At 35.4% G+C, this 19,811-nt stretch overlaps 1 protein-coding gene and 2 pseudogenes across 1 annotated transcript; 1 reads left to right on the top strand and 2 right to left on the bottom strand.

The window, feature by feature from the left end:
- Positions 1-4,159: 4,159 nt before the first annotated feature.
- LOC120576823 (ATP synthase subunit beta, chloroplastic-like) lies at positions 4,160-5,827 on the bottom strand (annotated as a pseudogene).
- A 636-nt stretch (positions 5,828-6,463) lies between these two features.
- On the top strand, positions 6,464-7,182 carry LOC120576962 (ribulose bisphosphate carboxylase large chain-like; annotated as a pseudogene).
- A 1,552-nt stretch (positions 7,183-8,734) lies between these two features.
- On the bottom strand, positions 8,735-9,648 carry LOC25497948 (oleosin Ara h 10.0102). The gene has a single exon (XM_013592680.3). The coding sequence runs from the start codon at positions 9,576-9,578 to the stop codon at positions 9,003-9,005; it is 576 nt and encodes a 191-aa protein (XP_013448134.1). The 5' UTR covers positions 9,579-9,648; the 3' UTR covers positions 8,735-9,002.
- Positions 9,649-19,811: the final 10,163 nt, after the last annotated feature.

A 19,811-nucleotide genomic window follows, 5' to 3' on the forward strand; every position in this document is an offset into this window, starting at 1 on the left:
AAATAAATATCCAACAAAAATAAACAGAGGTTCATCTTAGAACTCTAACCTAAAAAGAATTAGTTACACATGGTAACTAAAAATAAATTACTAAAGATAAAAACATACCGTAGAAAATCAAGGAGAAGATAGAAACTCCTCGGAAGCTCTAGAATTGCTTTCCTCTTGAACTCCCACAATTCTGAACGAGAAATTCTCAATGTGGAAGACTAGCATTATAGTGAGAGTTTCTAATTGGGTTTGGGCTAAAAACGTTGACTTTACTCATAAGACAACATAAAATTACGTATGCGCCCCTCGCATTTCAGATGCTTGGGGTGCATGAGCAGTGCTCTAGGCGCATGTGTTTGCCTGTGTTTTCAGAAAACTACGGGCTAGTTCTGATTATCACAAGCGAGACCGAACTAGAGATCTTAGGAGCATGTTGTGCAAAGATTTTGATCGAAAAGAGGTTTGAAAAGGGCCATGAGATGCACTCAGGTTACTTAGAGAGAAGAACATGTTTAGAAACAAAAGGGCATCGTCTCTCGATAGGTTTGAGATTGCAAGCAAAAGCAATATAAAGTTAAAAGAAAAGGTAAAAGTTTAAGAACATAAACTTAAAGGGAAGGTAAAATGCATTTCATTAAAATAAAGGTGGTCTACAAATCAGTTTACATACATTCTGTATAACTCGTTTCCCTAGACGCCGGTAGTTTGAGTGTTGTAGAATTCTATAAATGATTTGCGACCCATTTTCCGTGTTGGAAATACTTATTTAAACTAAAAAGCTAATTGGTGAACCACTAACCCCATGATTAGAACTTCTCCCATATTGGACAACCGCTTGCCCCACGTTCCCACTAAGGAAACTGTCTTTAAACTTGGAATCGTGCTTTCCCGCCTTCATTGCTTGACTTCGACGCGATCGCTCTTTCGCCCTTGTTTTGTTGAACTTATGACTACGCACGCTAGGCTTGCCATCTTGTCGAAATCTTCAAGTTGTAATGAGAAAGCCTTCGATTCCTGCAAAGTTAAAGGTCAAAAAAACGTTGACCATATTAAATAAGCCTGTTGAATTTACAAGCTAACAAAATGCCGCCCAAAAATGCCATTTCGACGACTCTCGTCAAGGAAAGGAAAAGATGGGAATTTTTGAGATTGCTCTGTACACCTTTTAACATTCAAAGCTATGATCTTTCTGCTTCTTCAAATGATCTTCTCGACGTGCTTCTGATCTTCCGCAAAACATTTCGGTAATGCATTAAACAACTAGTCATCCAATCGGTAACCGTTCCCCCAACGCCAAGTTTCCTCAACTTCCCATTTTTTTGTAACTGCCCCATACATGGAAATCACTAGAATAAGAAAACAAAATGGTATTTATAGACCATTTTTCTTGTGATTCAGCACTCGCTTTGGCTCTTAAATTATGGATACACTCCCGGAAGACATTTTAATCCACATTTCCAAAAAGGTAGCCATTTCCGGAGTTCAAAACCTTTTGAATTTTGGAACTACCTCTACCTACCATCGAAAAATTTTCAACAAAAAAGGCAATATTGCGAGCCTTACCGTGGGACTGTTTGTGGTACCTTACTGATTGTTGGCCTTGTATCGAGAAACGAGCTTACATGTTGAAACTATCTCGCAGTGGTCATGCTGAATATACGGTCATTTTGGCATCTCAAACGTTTCAAGGCATTTGCTCAAATAAATAAGCTTAACATATTTTGGTTCAGGCATTTGCTCATATAATCGAACTAAAGAAGGAGCCATTTTCATTACGGTGCCCGCTGTTAAAATAAGGTCTGTTTGCCTAGGACTCGACTGTGGTACCAGTCCATAACTATCAAAGTCAAATCGTGATCCTATTAATGAAGCAAATTCAGTGAAGCAACAACTAGTACCATAGAGAAGTGGCCATAAACTGGATAGTCTTGACCAATTTGAAAGATCATTTAATGTCGTAGAAATAACTGAATTTTTGGTTTTTTGATCAAGTAAGGGAAACTCAATGGAATTCATAACTATCTCATTGTTTTGATTAATTGTCTAAATATTCAAGAATTAAGACCATTCTAATGCTCCCTTCCGCCATGCATAAACTAAACCAACAATTAGGATAAAGACGAAGATGAAAGCTTCTATAAATATGGATACCCCCAATACATCAAAACTCATTGCCCATGGGTAAAGAAAGACTGTTTCAACATCAAAAACAACAAAAACTAGAGCAAACATATAATAACGGATTTGAAATTGTAACCAAGCATCGCCCATCGGTTCTATCCCAGATTCATAACTAGAATGTTTTTCTGGCCCTTTTCTAATTGGAGCTAAAATTCCAGAAATCAGAAATGCCAAAATAGGAATAAAGATCGATAATATTAGAAATGTCCAAAAAAATATCATATTCATAAAGCAAAAACATAAATGTACTCCTATGAATGTGAAAAATATACCGGATTCTTGTTAATTCTTAGTCGATTTGAATTGAAATTTTCAAATTATTAGATTAATGAAAATTAATCTAATCTAAATACTAAATAGAAATACTTTATATTTTATTAAATTTATATTATTTCGGATCAAATTCATACTAGTATATGAGTATACTAATAAAAATATTATTATATCCAATATTAATCTATTCAAATAGAAATTGATTCATTTTTAATAATACTAATTAACTAAAAATATAGTATATTTAAACTAGTAATATTATAAGTATGGAGTATTTAGTATTCCATATACTATTAATATAATTAATATTATATTATATAGTACTAAATACTATATACTACTATATCAAATATATCTACTATTATATCTACTATTATATAGTATAGATAGTATCTGCTATCTATAAATTTGAGTAGTATAGATAGCAATATTAGGCTTTAAGAACTCGAACTGTAGACCTTCTCGGTAAAGCATATCAAACTATTATTATCAAAATGATTTGAATTGTTTTAAAAACCCAACGTGCATTTTTTTTTTTTTTTGCATTGGGCTTTTTCATTAACTGATAGAAATATCAATTAGTCTACCATCTTTTTTCTTTACACAAAGAAAAAGGAAATGATTACATGTGCTCTGATTTATTTTTTTTAGATTTTAATCTAAGAGCACTACCAAAGTTTTTCAAAGAAGAAGGTTATCCTCACATAGGTCTGCTTTTGGTCTGGATCAACTAAAGTTAAATGGACTCTCTATCAACCCAATTAAATAAAAATATGAAATAGGAAATGAAACTTCATACACTTTAAAGCTCATAAGATAGGAAGAAAATAATTATTTTTTGAGGTCCCTAGACTCATTTGCCTAGCATTGAATAGATTAAGTATTCACCTTATCAATATCTCAAATCCATTATGGATTTTATTTGACGTCTAAATCCTTTGTCATGCTATTGTTCTCTTATTTTATTCCTGGAGTAAGACATGGATTTTTCAATAAGATCAACTCTTTTAATTACATGATGGACTCCTATGAAAAAAAAACATTGGCGCGTGTGTAAACGAGGTGCTCTACCAACTGAGCTATAGCCCTTGTGCATTTGAACATATTTTACTCGATAAATAAATTCTTGTCAAGATTAATATTACATGATCGAATCTCTTTGATTGATAGTGCGTTGGTATTATTTATAAGTAATATAACATTTATAATCCATGGATCTGATAGATGGGTACTTTTTTTTTATTTAAGATGATAAACGACCTACTTAACTCAGTGATTAGAGTATTGCTTTCATAAGGCAGAAGTCATTGGTTCAGATCCAATAGTAGGTAAGGTATAGATAGAACTTATTAGATACCATTGCTTCCGGTATCTAATAAGTTTTTCTACTCACCCTTTCTGTTTTTATTGTAATTTTCTATCTTTTTCTATTTTTTCAATTTTTAATTATTTTGCTGGACCAACTTGTTACGAGATCCTATTGATAGCCTCTATGATAGCCTCTACTCGTGTCCTAGCTCGTCGGAGAGCTAGATTTGCCTCAATTATTTGTCTTTTCCCTTCAGCCTTATTCAAGTTAGCTTATGCTATTTTTAGAGTTTGTTGTGCTTCTTGTGGATCAATGTCAATACTCTTTTCTGCATCATTTACTAAAATAGAGATCTCATTATTGCCTATTCTAGCAAAATCGCCCATCAGAGCCATCATTACCCATTCTCGGTTGTTATTGTTAAGGCGTATTTTCAAAATACCTATATCTAAAGTTGTGGCAATAGGCGCGTGATTTTTTTAATACCCCAATTTGTCCACTATTAGTAGATAAAATAATTTCCTTCACTTCTGAATCCCAAACAGTTTGATTCGGGGTCAGTACACAAAGATTTAAAGTCATTTCTTGAATTTGTTCTCTATTTACAAGTTTGCAGCCTTCGCAGTAGCTTCATCGATATTACCCACCAAATAAAAGGCTTGTTTAGGAAGACTATCTAATTCTCCAGAAAGAATCAATTTAAACCCTCAATTGTTTCTGCTAGACCAACATATTTCCCTAGGGAACCTGTAAATACTTCTGCTACGAAAAAAGGTTGGGATAAGAAACGTTCCATTTTTCGTGCTCTTGCTCTGGTTAAACGATCCTCTTTTGATAATTCGTCCAACCCAAGAATAGCTATAATATCCTGAAGTTCTTTGTAATGTTGTAACATTTGTTTAACCCTTTGCGCAGTTTCATAATGTTCTTCACCAACGATCCGAGGTTGGAGGATGGTTGACGTTGAATCTAAAGGATCGACTGCTGGATAGATACCTTTGGAAGCTAATCCTTTTGATAGTACAGTAGTAGCATCCAAATGTGCAAATGTCGTCGCAGGAGCATGATCGGTCAAATCGTCTGCAGGTACATAAACTGCTTGAATAGAAGTTATAGACCCTTCTTTGGTAGAAGTAATTCGTTATTGTAGAATACCCATTTCAGTACCTAGGGTGGGTTGATAACCCACAACGGAAGGCATTCGGCCCAATAGGGCAGATACTTCGGATCCAGCTTGGACAAAACGGAAGATATTGTTGATAAATAGAAGGACGTCCTGTTCATTGACATCTCGGAAATATTCTGCCATAGTTAGGGCAGTTAAACTAACTCTCATACGAGCTCCGGGCGGTTCATTCATTTTCCCGTAAACTAGAGCTACTTTTGATTCCGCAATATTTTTTTCATTAATTACTCAAGATTCTTTCATTTCCATATAAAGATCATTTCCCTCACGAGTACGCTCACCTACTTCGCCAAATACAGATACACCTCCTTGAGCTTTGGCAATGTTATTGATCAATTCCATAATCAGTACTGTTTTACCTACCCCAGCTCCATTGAAAAGTCCTATTTTTCCGCCACGGTGATAAGGAGCTAAAAGATCTACTACTTTAATTCATGTTTGAAAAATGGATAATTTTGTATCTAACTGTATAAAGGCACGTGCAGATCTATGAATAGGAGAGGTTGTGCCAGTATCTACAGTACCTAAATTATCAATAGGCTCTCCAAGCACGTTGAAAATTCGACCTAGGGTTGCTCCGCCAACTGGAACACTTAGGGGAACTCCCGTGTTAATCACATCCATTCCTCTCTTTAGACCATCGGTAGCACTCATAGCTACAGCTCTAACTCTATTATTTCCTAATATTTGCTGTACTTCACAAGTTACATTAATTTCTTGGCCAACAGTATCTTGACCTTGAACTATCAGAGCGTTGTAAATATTAGGCATCTTCCCTAGTGGAAAAACTATATCGAGTATCGGACCAATTATTTGCGTGATACGTCCTAGATTTTTTTTTCAAGTCCAGAAACCTCAGTATCTGAAGTGGTAGGAGTTAGTCTCATTAAAATATATCCATTTTTTTTTTGAAAAAAAAAAAATTGAAATCAAGAAAAAAATGTTTGATAATAAGTTAATTTAATTAATATTAAATATTAATTTTTTTTTTGAAGAAAAATATTAAATATTAATTAATATTTAATAAGAAATGTAAGTTAATAATCGATTTTCTTGGTACCACCCAACCAATTCAATTTCAATGAATGAATTTTCAGAGTCAACACAGTCATTATGAAAATTATAATTGGATGAAATCTTTTGAAAGTCTTTCATTTGTTTATCATTATAGATTATAGACAATACTATCTATGGAATTCGAACCTGAACTTTGTTTACGATTCAGTTTTTCTATCTCATTTTTTATTTCCTCACCATACATAGGATTTATACTATGCCAATTTTTTTTACCTATTTTTCTTTTCATGGACGAATTCTGCCCATTTTTCATCTAGGATTTACATATACAACATATATCACTGTCAAGGTAGAGAGTAAATTTTTTATTATTGAGAATCAAAAATAAAAAAAAAAAATAAAAAAATAAGAGGCTCGAAATTTGAAAAAAAAAGGGACTGGGCTGCGCCATACATATGAAAGAGTATAGAATAATGATGTATTTGCCAGATCAAATATCATGGTTAAATTAAATAACGAACCATTCAGATTAATTGATAATATTAGTTGATCGATCATTTGTGAAAGGTTTTATTAACTCCTAAGTTATGTCGAGTAGACCTTGTTGTTGCTAGAATTCTTAATTCATGAGTTGTAAGGGGGATTTATGTCACCATAAACAGAAACTAAAGCAACAGTTGGGTTCAAAGATGGTGTTAAAGATTATCGATTGACTTATTATACTCCTGACTATGAAACCAAAGATACTGATATCTTGGCAGCATTCCGAGTAAGTCCTCAACCTGGAGTTCCGGCTGAAGAAGCAGGTGCAGCGGTAGCTGCCGAATCTTCCACTAGGACATGGACAACTGTGTGGACCGATGGACTTACCAGTCTTGATCGTTATAAAGGACGCTGCTACCACATCGAACTTGTTGCTGGAGAAGAGAGTCAATTTATTGCTTATGTAGCTTATCCCTTAGACCTTTTTGAAGAAGGTTCTGTTACCAACATGTTTACCTCCATCGTAGGTAATGTATTTTGGTTCAAGGCCTTGCGTGCTCTACGTCTGGAAGATTTGCGAATCCCCGTTGCTTATGTTAAAACTTTCCAAAGTCCTCCTCACGGAATCCAAGTTGAGAGAGATAAATTGAAGAAATATGGACGTCCCCTATTGGGATGTACTATTAAACCTAAATTGGGTTTATCTGCTAAAAATTACGGTAAAGCAGTTTATGAATTTTAATCTATAATCTTAGACACTTAAACATATATTAACATATTCAATTTTTCTTTAATACTTTGTTATCATCAAAATTTTAGAGGCATTGTACAAATCCAATTTTGTTCCAACATATCTATCACATGGTGTTGTATTCTTTTAGAACTCAGATCGAAGCGAACCCAGTCGGATTAGGCCTTGGATACGTTGATCGGTTGGATTGGAATTGCATAAACCAAAGATCTGAACCATATATGGTATTCCAATTTAGGTTAGATAAAATAACCATGTATTACACTAATGTGCCGGTTTTGGAAAATCCACTAATTTTTTATTTGAGTTGGGTAATGAGTTACCTAAATTATTTTTTTTGTTAATATTAAATAATTAAATAATCAGTCCTCAATGTTTTTTTTCATAAAACTTACTCAACTTTTTTATTTTCTAAAAAAATTGTATAACCTATTATCACGATATTTTAGCGTAAAAAATAAATAAATGATAATATCAAAAAATAAATTTCATCATATAATACTTGCAACAAACTATTTATTGCATGATATAAAATTGCGTTTTATCAAAACAACCAAAAAGTGTAACATATGAAATTATATTGTAACTAAAATATGTTTTGATTTTGAATATAAAGAATGCCTTTTGTCAATTTTAAAAATTAAACTTGATTTATGACTAAAATATTTTATATTCTCCTTCATCAAAATAAAAGTAAAAATTTTGATGTTATTGGATAAGTGGATTTATTATGTGGTTTTACCCAAAATCTATTATTTTTTATGGATTTTTCAATTTCAAAACTATACTCATCTAATTACCCCCTATTTTTTTTAGGTTTGTTTTCATATGTTTGACAGGATTTTTCAGGTTGACCCAACCCAAATACACCCTTCCTTAGACCCGTCCGAAAACATTATTAACCTACGAGTGAACTCTTCTTTAGTACAAAATTAAATGAACAACATTGTTTTAGAGAGAAATCGTTTAGCAACAAAATAAGACACTCCACCATTATGTTCCCTTTGACCTATTCACTATATCTATCAGATTATCGTATCATCATCTTGAAGAAGATGAAGGCAAGCTTTTTTTAATACTGATTGTCTCATTGAGCTTCTATTGTTTTTAGCATTTTTTATTTACACAAGGATTCCTCATACTGCATTTTTGTATTGACTGGAATAAATAGCGCTTACAAGTGTGTGACTTTTTTTTATGTAAAAGAAAAGAAATAATTTTCAATAGGCTTAGCAGTAGTTTTCGCCCCTAACTTTTATGAAATTGCGATTTTATCCTCATCAAAAAAAATTTACAAAACCACTCCCTAAATTTTACAATTGTAGCAGTTTTGACCCCAAGGTCAATTTTTGGTAAAAAAAATAACACTGACACCTCACTTAAAGTATCATGTCAACGTAGACCGATTCTAAATTGGTCTTCGGAGTTAAAACTACCACAAATGTAAAACTTAAGGGATGATTTTATAATTTTTTTTTCTTAGAGAGCTAAAATCGCAACTTTTGCGGGCTAAAAGTGCTTGCCTTTTCAATAAATATACACATTCTTTAAGAAATATATATTTGCCCTGGATCGACTAGAAAGAAAGGATTACATTACATATTACACAACATAAAACACTAGATTACATATTGAATTCAACAATGAAAAACAACAAATCATTCACGAGCCTCTAAAACACAACAAGATCACAAAACACACAAACTTTACCTACAAAACACAAAGAAAGTGCAAGCCCACATAACAATACATAGTTTATTATTTTCACACATAAACCCCAAAAACACTAAACCAAACCCTCGTCCATTTCCTCATGCTGCCGTTGTTGCCGTTGTTGTTGTTGATGTTTTCTTTGCATCCTGAGCTTTTGACTGTATATCTTGTCCAACTTCCTTAGTCTTTTGCCCCGCCTCCTTTGTCTTCTGCCCCACATAACCCACCACATCTGCCATCCCCTGCTTGGCCGACTCGAGTTGCTCAGGCACAGTCCCTTGAGTCTGCCTTATGTAATTCATGACCCATGAGAACGAGGAAAGAGCCGTAAGCCCGAAAGCTCCCGACGTCAAAAAGCCGGCAACTGCCAAACCAATGACAATCGTGGCCGGAACAATCACGGGGCTGAACAGGATGAAAAGCGGGGTTGTCACTGCAAGTCCGGTGAGAGTTCCGAGGAGAGACAGTCCAGCAAGTGCAAGTAGTATGCCACCAACAGGAAGGCCGGTAATCACGGCAAGAACTTGAGAGGTTGATGGACTTTTGTTGTCTGAGTAATGATGAGTTGCAACTCCACCACCGCCTTCATAATGCAATGGAGGGGTAATAGTATCGTAACGGCGTGTTGTTGTGTGAACTTGGATTTGGTGTGGTGTTGTACGATCCGTTGCCATTGATTGAAGTAAATGTTGAGATCAGAATTTGAAGATTTATGAATGAATGAAAGTAGTTGAAGACTAACTTATGTTTTTAATTTTATAGAAAAAAGTGATGTAGTTGTGTGATGACACGTACGTGTGACATAGTGAGTAAGGAGGTTTGCATGAGGAACATGTATCAACTACTTGGCCTCGTTTAAATTTATTTATCTTTAAAGTAAAAAGAGAGTATATATTTAATGAATGAAATGAGTTTTGTTTTGGATTTTTGTGGACATAGAAAGGCAGAGCGTTTGACAAGTCACTCTGCGGAGTTGCTGTGTTGTGGCCATTCTATCAAAACAGCTGCGCTTTTGGACATGTGTTTGTAGGTAGGCAAGCATCCAAGGTACTGGAGGTAAGGTTTAAGAGTTCGAAACTTCAAAGACAATTGTAAAATACTAGTTATAGTTATGAGTAATATTTTAATAACCGATAACTGATAAACTATTTGAATTGTTTGGTTCAATTAGTTGATAGATGTAAAATTACATAAAAGTACTGTTTTAATTCATAATAAAGTTTATATCAATTAATGTTTGAAGTATTTAAAAATTTAAAATTTAAAATTGTTAATTTAATATTATTATTAAATTAATTTTTAATTCCTAAATGTTAAACGTAACGTTCTCATTTTTTTTTGTTGGAGAAAATTATTGTTCTTATTCTTATTCTCTACAATTCTTATATATCGCACAAAAATTACGTGTCATTTAGCAAAAAAAAAAAAAAACGGTTACATTAAATATTGAAATAGTCACACACAAAAAAAAATGTAACAATTGTAACGAGAAAAACTTAAACGTAACAGTAAAAAATATATATTTTTCTACTGAGAAAAAAAGGATCTTTCATTCATAAAATAAATAACATTCATATTTAAAACATATGTATTTTACTTTATAATATAATAAATGATTAAGGGTAAAAAAAATGGAATTTAGTTAGATTAATAAGGGTAAAACTGAAATTAAAAGTGAGAAGCTATAAGCTATAAGCTCAAATGCTACTTGAAATAGCTTCTGAAAAATAGCTTATAAGCTCGTGAAATAAGCTATAAGCTCTTCGTGAAAAAGTGTTACCAAACAGAGCTAATAGAGGTGTCTTACCAAACAGTCTCTAAGTAAACTCAATTTCTACAGTAATACTCGATTAACTGTGAACTCAAAGGCAGTTGAAACAATGTTTTTAAGCGGACTGAAGATTGAACCGTTGTAATATTCAGTTCAAGGTTCAATTGGTTCAACCGGTTAAACCGTGTTTGAACCGTTGTTGAACCAAATTATTAATTAACAAATTAATATAGTTTGTTATTATAAATATTTTTTTTTCAAAAGGATTAAAAGAGTTTGTTATTATAAATATTAGAGCCCAATATGTTTTGTACCAACTATTGTAGGCCCATTACATTTTGAAAATTGTTCTTCTCACAACAAAAAATACACTCTCAATCGAATGGACAAAAGTATCCTACGTAACCTAAGTCACGCTCGGTTCAGCTTGAGTTAACTCACGCAGGTTGTAAACTCAGTGTGACTTAACTCACGTTGCATGCTGTTATAGAACAGCAAAGTTAGAACACAACCATTCAGTTTCAAAACATAAAAAAAACATCATCAAGTACGACTTTCCCCTTCAAGTGCGATTTTGCTCATTCTTGCGCCGTTCAAAGTCAATTTTTCCCATAAAATCAAGTAAGTGTTTGCATTGGGTTTTTTTTGGGGTTTAAATTTTGGTTATTTGGGAGAAATCTAACATGTTTAGGTTTATAGAAATTTAGTTTGCGTGTTAGTTTTTTTTATGAATTAAGTTATAAATTGTTGTTTAGAAGTTGATTAGAGTAGGTTTGATTGAAATGTGGTAGGTTAGAGTTAGGAATTGTTAGAAATTGTGCTAAACTCTAGATGTTTTATAAAATGTCTCAATGAAAATTTGTTTGTTTTTTGCATTGTTAATGATGAAATTAGTTAGAAATTTGCTTGTTAATGTTGATTATTGTTAGTTTGACTGCAATTGAAATGACACTGCCAAAATTTAACTGTTGTTGTTAAATAGTTAGAAATGACACAATGTCCATATGAAAAAGTTCATTGATTTTTTTCTTTTTGAAAAGTTGTGTAGATATGTCTTAGAGGCCTGATATCTAGTATTGGAATGATATGGTAACTTAGGATGATGATTTGGGACGAGTTAGGCAAGTTTTGGGTCGAAAAAATGGAGTTTGGGAAGGTCACTCAAGACGAAATCGCAAAAAACTGTGATTTCTACATACCCTGGGTGAAATGCACGACCGTGCATGTTAAACGCACGGAACGTGCATTTTTCTCTGCCAAAATTTCCATTTTTGTGTGTTTAAAAACGCATGGTCGTGCACTATGAGACGCAGGACCCTGCATTTTTCCGAACCTTTAGAAAATCATTTTTTTGACCACGTGATGTTATGATCAAAATACCACACAAGGGTCAGCACAGTCATGCATCTTTCTCAGCCTTAAGAAAATAAACATTTCCACCACTTTCTGTTAAGAATTGGATTTAGGTGTCTTCATGAAAGTTGTAGATATGTATGTTAGATTTCATTTTACCTTAGTAATTTGAATCCAATAATAGCTCTAGAACTTAAGTTATGATTTAATTACTGTACTTGGGTCATGCTGTGTTTTTCATGAGATTTCAGCACAACCCTTTTTATGGACTCTAAAACAACTATGAAAGCAATAGTGAGTCTAAGCAATATGTTAGTTTATCAAGTAAAAGTAAGGGTCTTTAAACTATATATCTAAATAAGGAAGTGTCTTTAGGCATAAATAGAAATGATTACCTCAAGGTAATGGCGAGTCTAAAACATAAACTGGTGATAGTGGCGTAAAACAATAAAAGATACTAATGATGAAACTATATGACGATAGGATCCTAATCTTAACGAGCCTAAAAGAATAGGGGGAAAACATTATGAGGAATTATGAATGGAGTGACAAATATGACTGAGAGCAAAGGGTAAGACCTATCACTAGGGCAAAAGATGTAGAAAATGGAGATACAACTAATGATGGATGTGTGTTCTAAATATGATGTTGAAATAACGAAGATGTAAACTATATATATGATATGTAGATATGATGTTAATCGATGAATTAGATGTTAACGTTGAAATATGATGGGGTATGTTGATAGTATAAATGTTATATAACGACGATGCACTACGTAATAAATGACGTTGTGAAAGTCTTGAGGGTAAAGTAGAGAGAGATGTAAAAGGGTAATTCATGAACTAATAAAGGTGAAAATAATAGTGAATAAGAGTAAAGGGTAAATGTAGAGACAATAATATAAGAAGAGAGAGAACATAAGAAAGTTGTTAGGTTGAAGAGAAGAAGAGTCAAGGTAAATAGTGAAGTTGAATTAGAGAATTGATGACGACGAGGAGATTGTTAGGATGAAATATAAACTAAGATAGGAAAGTAAGTATGAAGTAAATGAATGAAGTGATGGGTAGAAGGTGTCGTGAGTTAGAATATGAATCGATTAGGCGAGGGTAAGATGAATGAGAAAGACGATAAGGGCTAATGAAGAGAATGAAATTATATTAGGAATAGTTCTTAAACAAGAGACGAAGGTAATAAAAAAATCGTAGAATAAAGGTTGAGTCTAATAACATAAGTTAACTTAAAGAGTACGAAACATTAGTAAAATAAGCATATGATGTTGGTGGAATAAAGCAGTAGACGGCGAGAGAGATGTGTCAGTATATGAAGATATGATTTTATAAGTGGAAGTAATGATGAGGTAAAGGCTTAAAAATAAGATGAAGAATAGGATACGCCATAAAGGTTAAGGTGTAGAGCCAAAATGAACAAGTAGGATGGTGAAGTGGTTTAAGGTAATGAAGATGTTAGGCGAAGAAATAAGACGAAGGTAATTTTAAATATAAAGGCATAAGTTAAAGTAAGGGACATGGTTAGAAATAATAATATTGGTGAAGTGACGACCTTAAGTTAAAATGAATAGAGTGAGACCAATTTAAGAGGATAGATGATGTTAAGAGAATTGATAAGACGAAATAGAATGGAGAGTTGTCATTAGGGTAAATCACTTAGTGCATGAAGATAGTTAATGTTGAGTATAGGGCTTAAGGACGATGTTGAGTGATTATGGTGTCGAGTAATGATGTATTGACTATGTTGAAAATGTTGAATGATGAAGTAATAACCAAGCGAATGATCGAAAGATGAAGTTTTGATATTGGAACAAGTGAAATTAGACAAGGATTGTGAAACATGGGAATAGTCTTGCAAACCTTGAGACAATAAAGTTTCGTACTTAAAGGATTTCAATAGCAATGAACCATGAGAATAGGCGTGGTTGCTAACGAAATACTTTCATTGAGACCTAGAGGAGATGTGAAAAGCCAAAGAGAAACTTGTCTTTAGAAAATAGATCCAACGTAAGATTTAGGTTTAGTGTTTGGTTTGTGAAGGATTTGTCACCAAGATGAACCAATAATCCCAAGGAGTTTTTATTATTGTTATTTTATTTGAAAACAAAAATACAACATTTTAACTTTGAAAATCTCAATCTAATCATTGTTTAAGAGTGAATAAAATTCATAACTCCATGTCGGAACGATATCTTTTTATTACTACTTCAGTAAACCATGCACTTGCGGATTTACGACATCACTCACCTGCTTGTAGCTTGATGGAAACCCCGCCAGGGGCTATTCAGATGATGGACACTACTGATGCCTCATTGATTTGATGGAGAATGCTAATGACATTTGGAGGTCGTACGAGGATCGGCGAGACCTCACGCCTTTTCAGAACATATGCTGGTATTGCAGATGGATCATGGCCGACAAAGAAAGGATGTGGCGTCACTTGCCGGAGCGGGTTCTGAGGGAGTACGACTATTTCCAGACCCTTCCCAGACCTCCTACGACGATTGAGGATCATCAGCCAGAGGATGTGGTTATCGCCTTCTAGGATTTTGTTGTCCATGTCCTTAGCTAGGAGGAGAGGGGTCAGGTGGTCCTAGAGGACTAATTGTGGAAGTATGCGAGAGAGTACATCAAATGTTTCTACCGTGTATCTCATCCACTTATGAGCGACCATGCGCCCGTTTCTGAGTACATAGCTCTTGTCCCTCCTTACGAGGAGGTTATTGTTGAGCAACAGTGGGCCAGACAGGTTCTCGACCCACTCGAGATCATCGAGAACATCAGGCGCAAAGTGGATAGTGCTATGTCGTATCCTAATGTGTTTACACATCTTCTCTTTTCCAGCATTATGGAGGGCATCCAGTCGGAGTATAACATGTTGCAGGAGAAGTCGGTTCTGCCTTCTATTTTCCAGCATTATGGAGGGCATCCAGTCGGAGTATAACATGTTGCAGGAGAAGTTGGTTCTGCGGAGGAGGACTAAGAGTCATATTCCACAAGAGTAGCTTTTTTTTAGTGTTTTCATCACATTTGTATAAATTTAGATATTTTTTATGACACTTTGGCGGGTATAAATTTATATATTTTTTTATGACACTTTGGTGGATATGGATGTAATATATTTACATTTGCGCATCTGCGTTATTTTATGACATTTTGGTTAATTTATAGTTTATTTTGCGTATTTAAATTTTGAATAAATGGATGAATTATTGCATGAATGGATGAGTACATGGATGAAAATAATGGAACGGATGTATGAAAATATGAATGAATGAAGGAAATTAGGGAAAAATGCCAAAATAACTATTATGGTACTGGACACAAGCCCTACGTGACTTAACTTACGATGGGTTACAACCTGCATGAGTTAAGTCACGTTGACGCGTAATTAGCGTGACTTAACTCATGTTGGGTTCAACGTGACTTAAGGCACGTTGGGTTTAACACCTTCGTCACTTAAGTCACACTGGGTATTTTTGTCAGTTTTTATGAGAGTGACCAAATCTTGATGGGAGAAGAGCAATTTTCGTTCATTTTTATTCACCAATCATTTTGAGCTCAATACATTATTTTTCACCATTCATTTCGTAACCCTAATATCCCTCCTTTAATGCATATATCTATTGTTCCGTTTCTTTACCATTCTTCTGCTGTTTCTCCTTCTTATTTCTACTTATTCACCTACTTTCTATATTTCTTCATGTTTCTTCCTTTTCCTATGATGTTTATTCTTCGTAATTCTTCTTCTTCTAATATTGTCTATGAGATTTTTATTATTATTGTTTTCTTCATCTCCATTAACATAAACAAGAATGAATGATTTTTCAGAAAGGAAGAAAACTGGTTTCTGAGAAGAAAGGTAAATCCCGACAATTATAAAAAATCGGGACCGATTCACATGTTTTAACGGTTCACACCGATTTTTTTTGGTAATTTTCCTATTTTTATAGACCTCCATGTTTTCAAGGTTGTCCGGACTGGAGTATGGTTCGGTTTTAAAAACATTGGGTTGAATATCACCTTCTCTTTTAGGCTATTTTTTTTGTTTTTCTTATTTTTTTTCTTTTCTTTTTTCTTATTGATGGTTTTGGCTCCCCCCTCCCGTTGTATATATATATTTTCCCTTTATTTTTTTTTAGCAAAAGCAGAATCAATTCATTTCATTCAAAATTAAATGGTACAAAGTAGGCAATACATGATGAAAAATATGGGGGATAGGATGAGATAGCGAAGCTCGAGCAATACTATGAGCAACAATATTTGCTTGCCTCCTAACATACGACACTGCAAAGTCGGGTTTATCAAGTAAAAGACTTCTACATTGGGTTACAAGATCTCCAAACTCATTGGTAGGGGAAGAGTTATTGGTGAGTGCATCAGCTAAGATCTTTGAATCAATTTCAAATAATACAACATGCATCTCATTTGAAATAGCCATTTTAATAGCATCAAGCAAGGCTAGAGATTCTGCCTCCAAAATAGTGGCTGATGAGTGATAAAAGTCTGATTTCCCAAGCAACAAAGTACCTGTAGAGTCCCGAAAACACATGCCATACCCCATGATAGAATTATTATTAAATGCAGCTGCATCGACGTTGCATTTAATTGTACCTATCGGCGGTTTGATCCAGGCGTGAACAGAATTTGCGTGGTGAATCAGTGCCTTTGCTCGTTGCATACAACTCCATTCGCTGATGGCATCCTTTGCTTGAGTGACAATAGAAATTGGAGTAGTATCTGTGGCCTCCCAAAGTTTGGAATTACGACTCTTCCACAAGCTCCAGAGAGTCATAGCAGCTAATACTTGCTGCTGCGGGTGTAACCTGTCAATCAAGTCAAAAAACATAGAAGTGCAGTCATTACTAGAGAGTAGCAGGTCTCGGATGATGTGATTAACTCCAAGCAGTTCCCAGCAGCTGGATGCTTTCGGACAGACGAAGAAAACATGAGTCTGCGTTTCTGCGAATTGGTCACAAAATATGCACGAGTCATCACATGGAATGCCACGGGTAAGAAGATTAGCGCGAGTTGGCAGACAATGTTGAGCAAGGCGCCAAAGAAATGCTCGAACTCGTGGTGGGATCTACAAATTCCATATAGAATTCCAACGACAATCATGCTGGGTGGGATTGATGGCAGTTATAAGGTCTGAACAAAGACGATATGCTGATCTGATAGTGTAAGATCCATCTGCAGTAGCCTTCCAGATGCGCTGATCAGTAGCAATACGAGGGAATAAAGGCATGGAAACGATTTCTTCTGCATCTACGCTATTAAACAGAGATTGCACTATAGGAATATTCCAAGAATTTCCATCTGAATTCAACAAATAACTAACCGTAAGATCCACGTGGTGTAATAGAGGCGGGGTAGATGGTTTGAGTGTTGGCAAATTGCGGATCCAAGGCATACTCCACACATTAATTTGAGAGCCGTCTCCAATTTTCCAGCTATGGCCCAAGGTAAGTAAAGATTGAGTACTCCATAGACTCCTCTATGTGTAACTTGGATTATGGCCTAGATTGGCATCCAAAAAATCCCTTCGGGGAAAATATTTAGCTTTGAGGATTCTTGAAAATAGGGAGGACGAGTCGGATAAGAGTTTCCAACTTTGCTTACCGAGCATAGAAAGATTAAATGCTTCGAGGTTCCTGAAGCCTAAACCTCCTTGACTTTTGTGGCGAGTGAGCTTGTCCCAACGTAGCCAATTTATTCCACGACGACCGTTCTTTTTAGAGCCCCAATAAAATGAGTTCAGCATCTTTTTAATCTCATCACAAAGAGATGTAGGGATAAGAAAGGCTCCCATACAGTAAGAGGGAATGGCTTGGGCCACTGACTTAATCAAAATTTCTTTCCCTGCCCTTGAGAGAGATCGAGCGCTCCAAGATTGACAATTCTTCCATATTCGATCTTTTAGATAGGTGAAGATTGCCTTCTTGCTACGACCCACCATAGATGGCAGACCTAGATACTTTCCGCTTCCGATTGCACTAGAAACGCCAAGGCATGTCATGATGGAAGAGATAGAGTCTTGTGGAGTGTTTGCGCTGAAGGAAATCGCCGATTTCCTATAGTTTATGGCTTGCCCAGAAGCAAGTTCATAACTAGAAAGAATGTCTTTGAGGCATTGAGCTTCTGAAATTGTCGCCTTGCAAAAAAGGAAGCTGTCATCCGCGAATAAAAGGTGACTAACAGGAGGAGCCTTACGGCAAATGCGGGTTCCATGGATTTTACCTCGAAGCTCGTGATTCTTAATAGTAGCAGACAACCCTTCAGCACAAATAATGTACAAATATGGTGACAGAGGGCAACCTTGTCGTAAACCTCGTGCAGGAGTGATGGGGCCGATATGGTCTCCGTTAAAGATGACATGGTATTCAACTGTAGAGATGCACATCATCATCCATGTGGTCCATTGGGAGCAGAAACCCAATTTGGATAAGATTGCTTGTAAATAAGACCAGCTGACACTGTCAAATGCCTTTGAAATATCGAGTTTCAGAGCTATATCACCTTCTTTTCCTTTTCTTTTGCAGCGCATGTAGTGTAAAATTTCAAAAGCTGTAAGCGCATTATCTAATATCGAACGAGAGGGGATAAAAGCTGCTTGCTCTGGTGCAATCCATTTATTAATCAAAGGCTTCAAACGGTTTGCTAGAACCTTGGCGATGATTTTGTAAAGGACATTACAAAGGGATATGGGACGAAGATCTTTCATTGATTCTGGATTTTCCCCTTTTGGAACAAGAACAATATGTGTAGAATTCAGGTCGGAGGGAATGACCCCGGTGGAGAGCCAAGTGGCAGCAGTAGTGTAGATGTCGCCTCCAATATCATTCCAGAACCTTTGGAAGAAAGCCGGATTGAGGCCATCAGGGCTCGGAGATTTGTCGGGGTGCATACTAAAAATAGCTTCTTTGAATTCTTGTTCGAAGAAAGGCTGTGTGAGAGTATTGTTGTCTTCATCTATTATCCGTGGCTGAACACAAGAGAGAATTGCTTGTTGGTCGCCCTGCCTCATAGTGAAAATGGAATTAAAATAATCTCGAACCAAAGTGCACATGTCATCGTGCGATGATACCCAGTTGCCATGGTCATCACGCATCTTTTTAATGGTGTTATTCCGCTTACGGGCTGAAGCATAAGCATGAAAGAACCTACTGTTTGTGTCGCCTTCTGATAACCAAAAGATTTTAGAACGCTGCCTCCAATAACTCTCCTCTTGAAGAATTAAAGTTGCGAGATTTTGCTGCAGGACCTGAAGTTCAGGATCATTGGCATCATTTGCGTCTGTTCTGAATTCCTCAATGATGGATCGTTGTTTGTTAATAAGGTGCTTGAAGTTTGGGTTAACAGAACGGCTCCAGGTTGATATGTCCTCCACACAATAATTCAGTTTGATTAAGATGTTGGTGGAAGGATAATGCTCCCAATTGTTTTTCACAAGATCAATGAGCTCCGGCTCATGAAGCCAAGAATTGTTGAATTTGAAACTGCGGTAAGGTTGTCTCCAAGGAATTGGTTCGAGCTGCAAAAGAATAGGTGTGTGATCAGAAATTGGAGCAACAAGAGTCTGAAGTGCTGCATTTGGAAACATGTTTTGCCATGAGGGTGTGACAAGGGCTCGATCTAAGCGCGCTTCCTTAGATGCATTAGTACCAACACTCTTAAACCATGTAAATTGGTATCCCAACAGCGGCATATCTAGCAAATGGCAATCATTTACGGCTTCTTGAAACCCACGGATAAGCCAAGGAGGGCGATCA

Source organism: Medicago truncatula, chromosome 7 (genome assembly GCF_003473485.1).
Source record: "Medicago truncatula cultivar Jemalong A17 chromosome 7, MtrunA17r5.0-ANR, whole genome shotgun sequence".
Taxonomy (NCBI): domain Eukaryota; kingdom Viridiplantae; phylum Streptophyta; class Magnoliopsida; order Fabales; family Fabaceae; genus Medicago; species Medicago truncatula.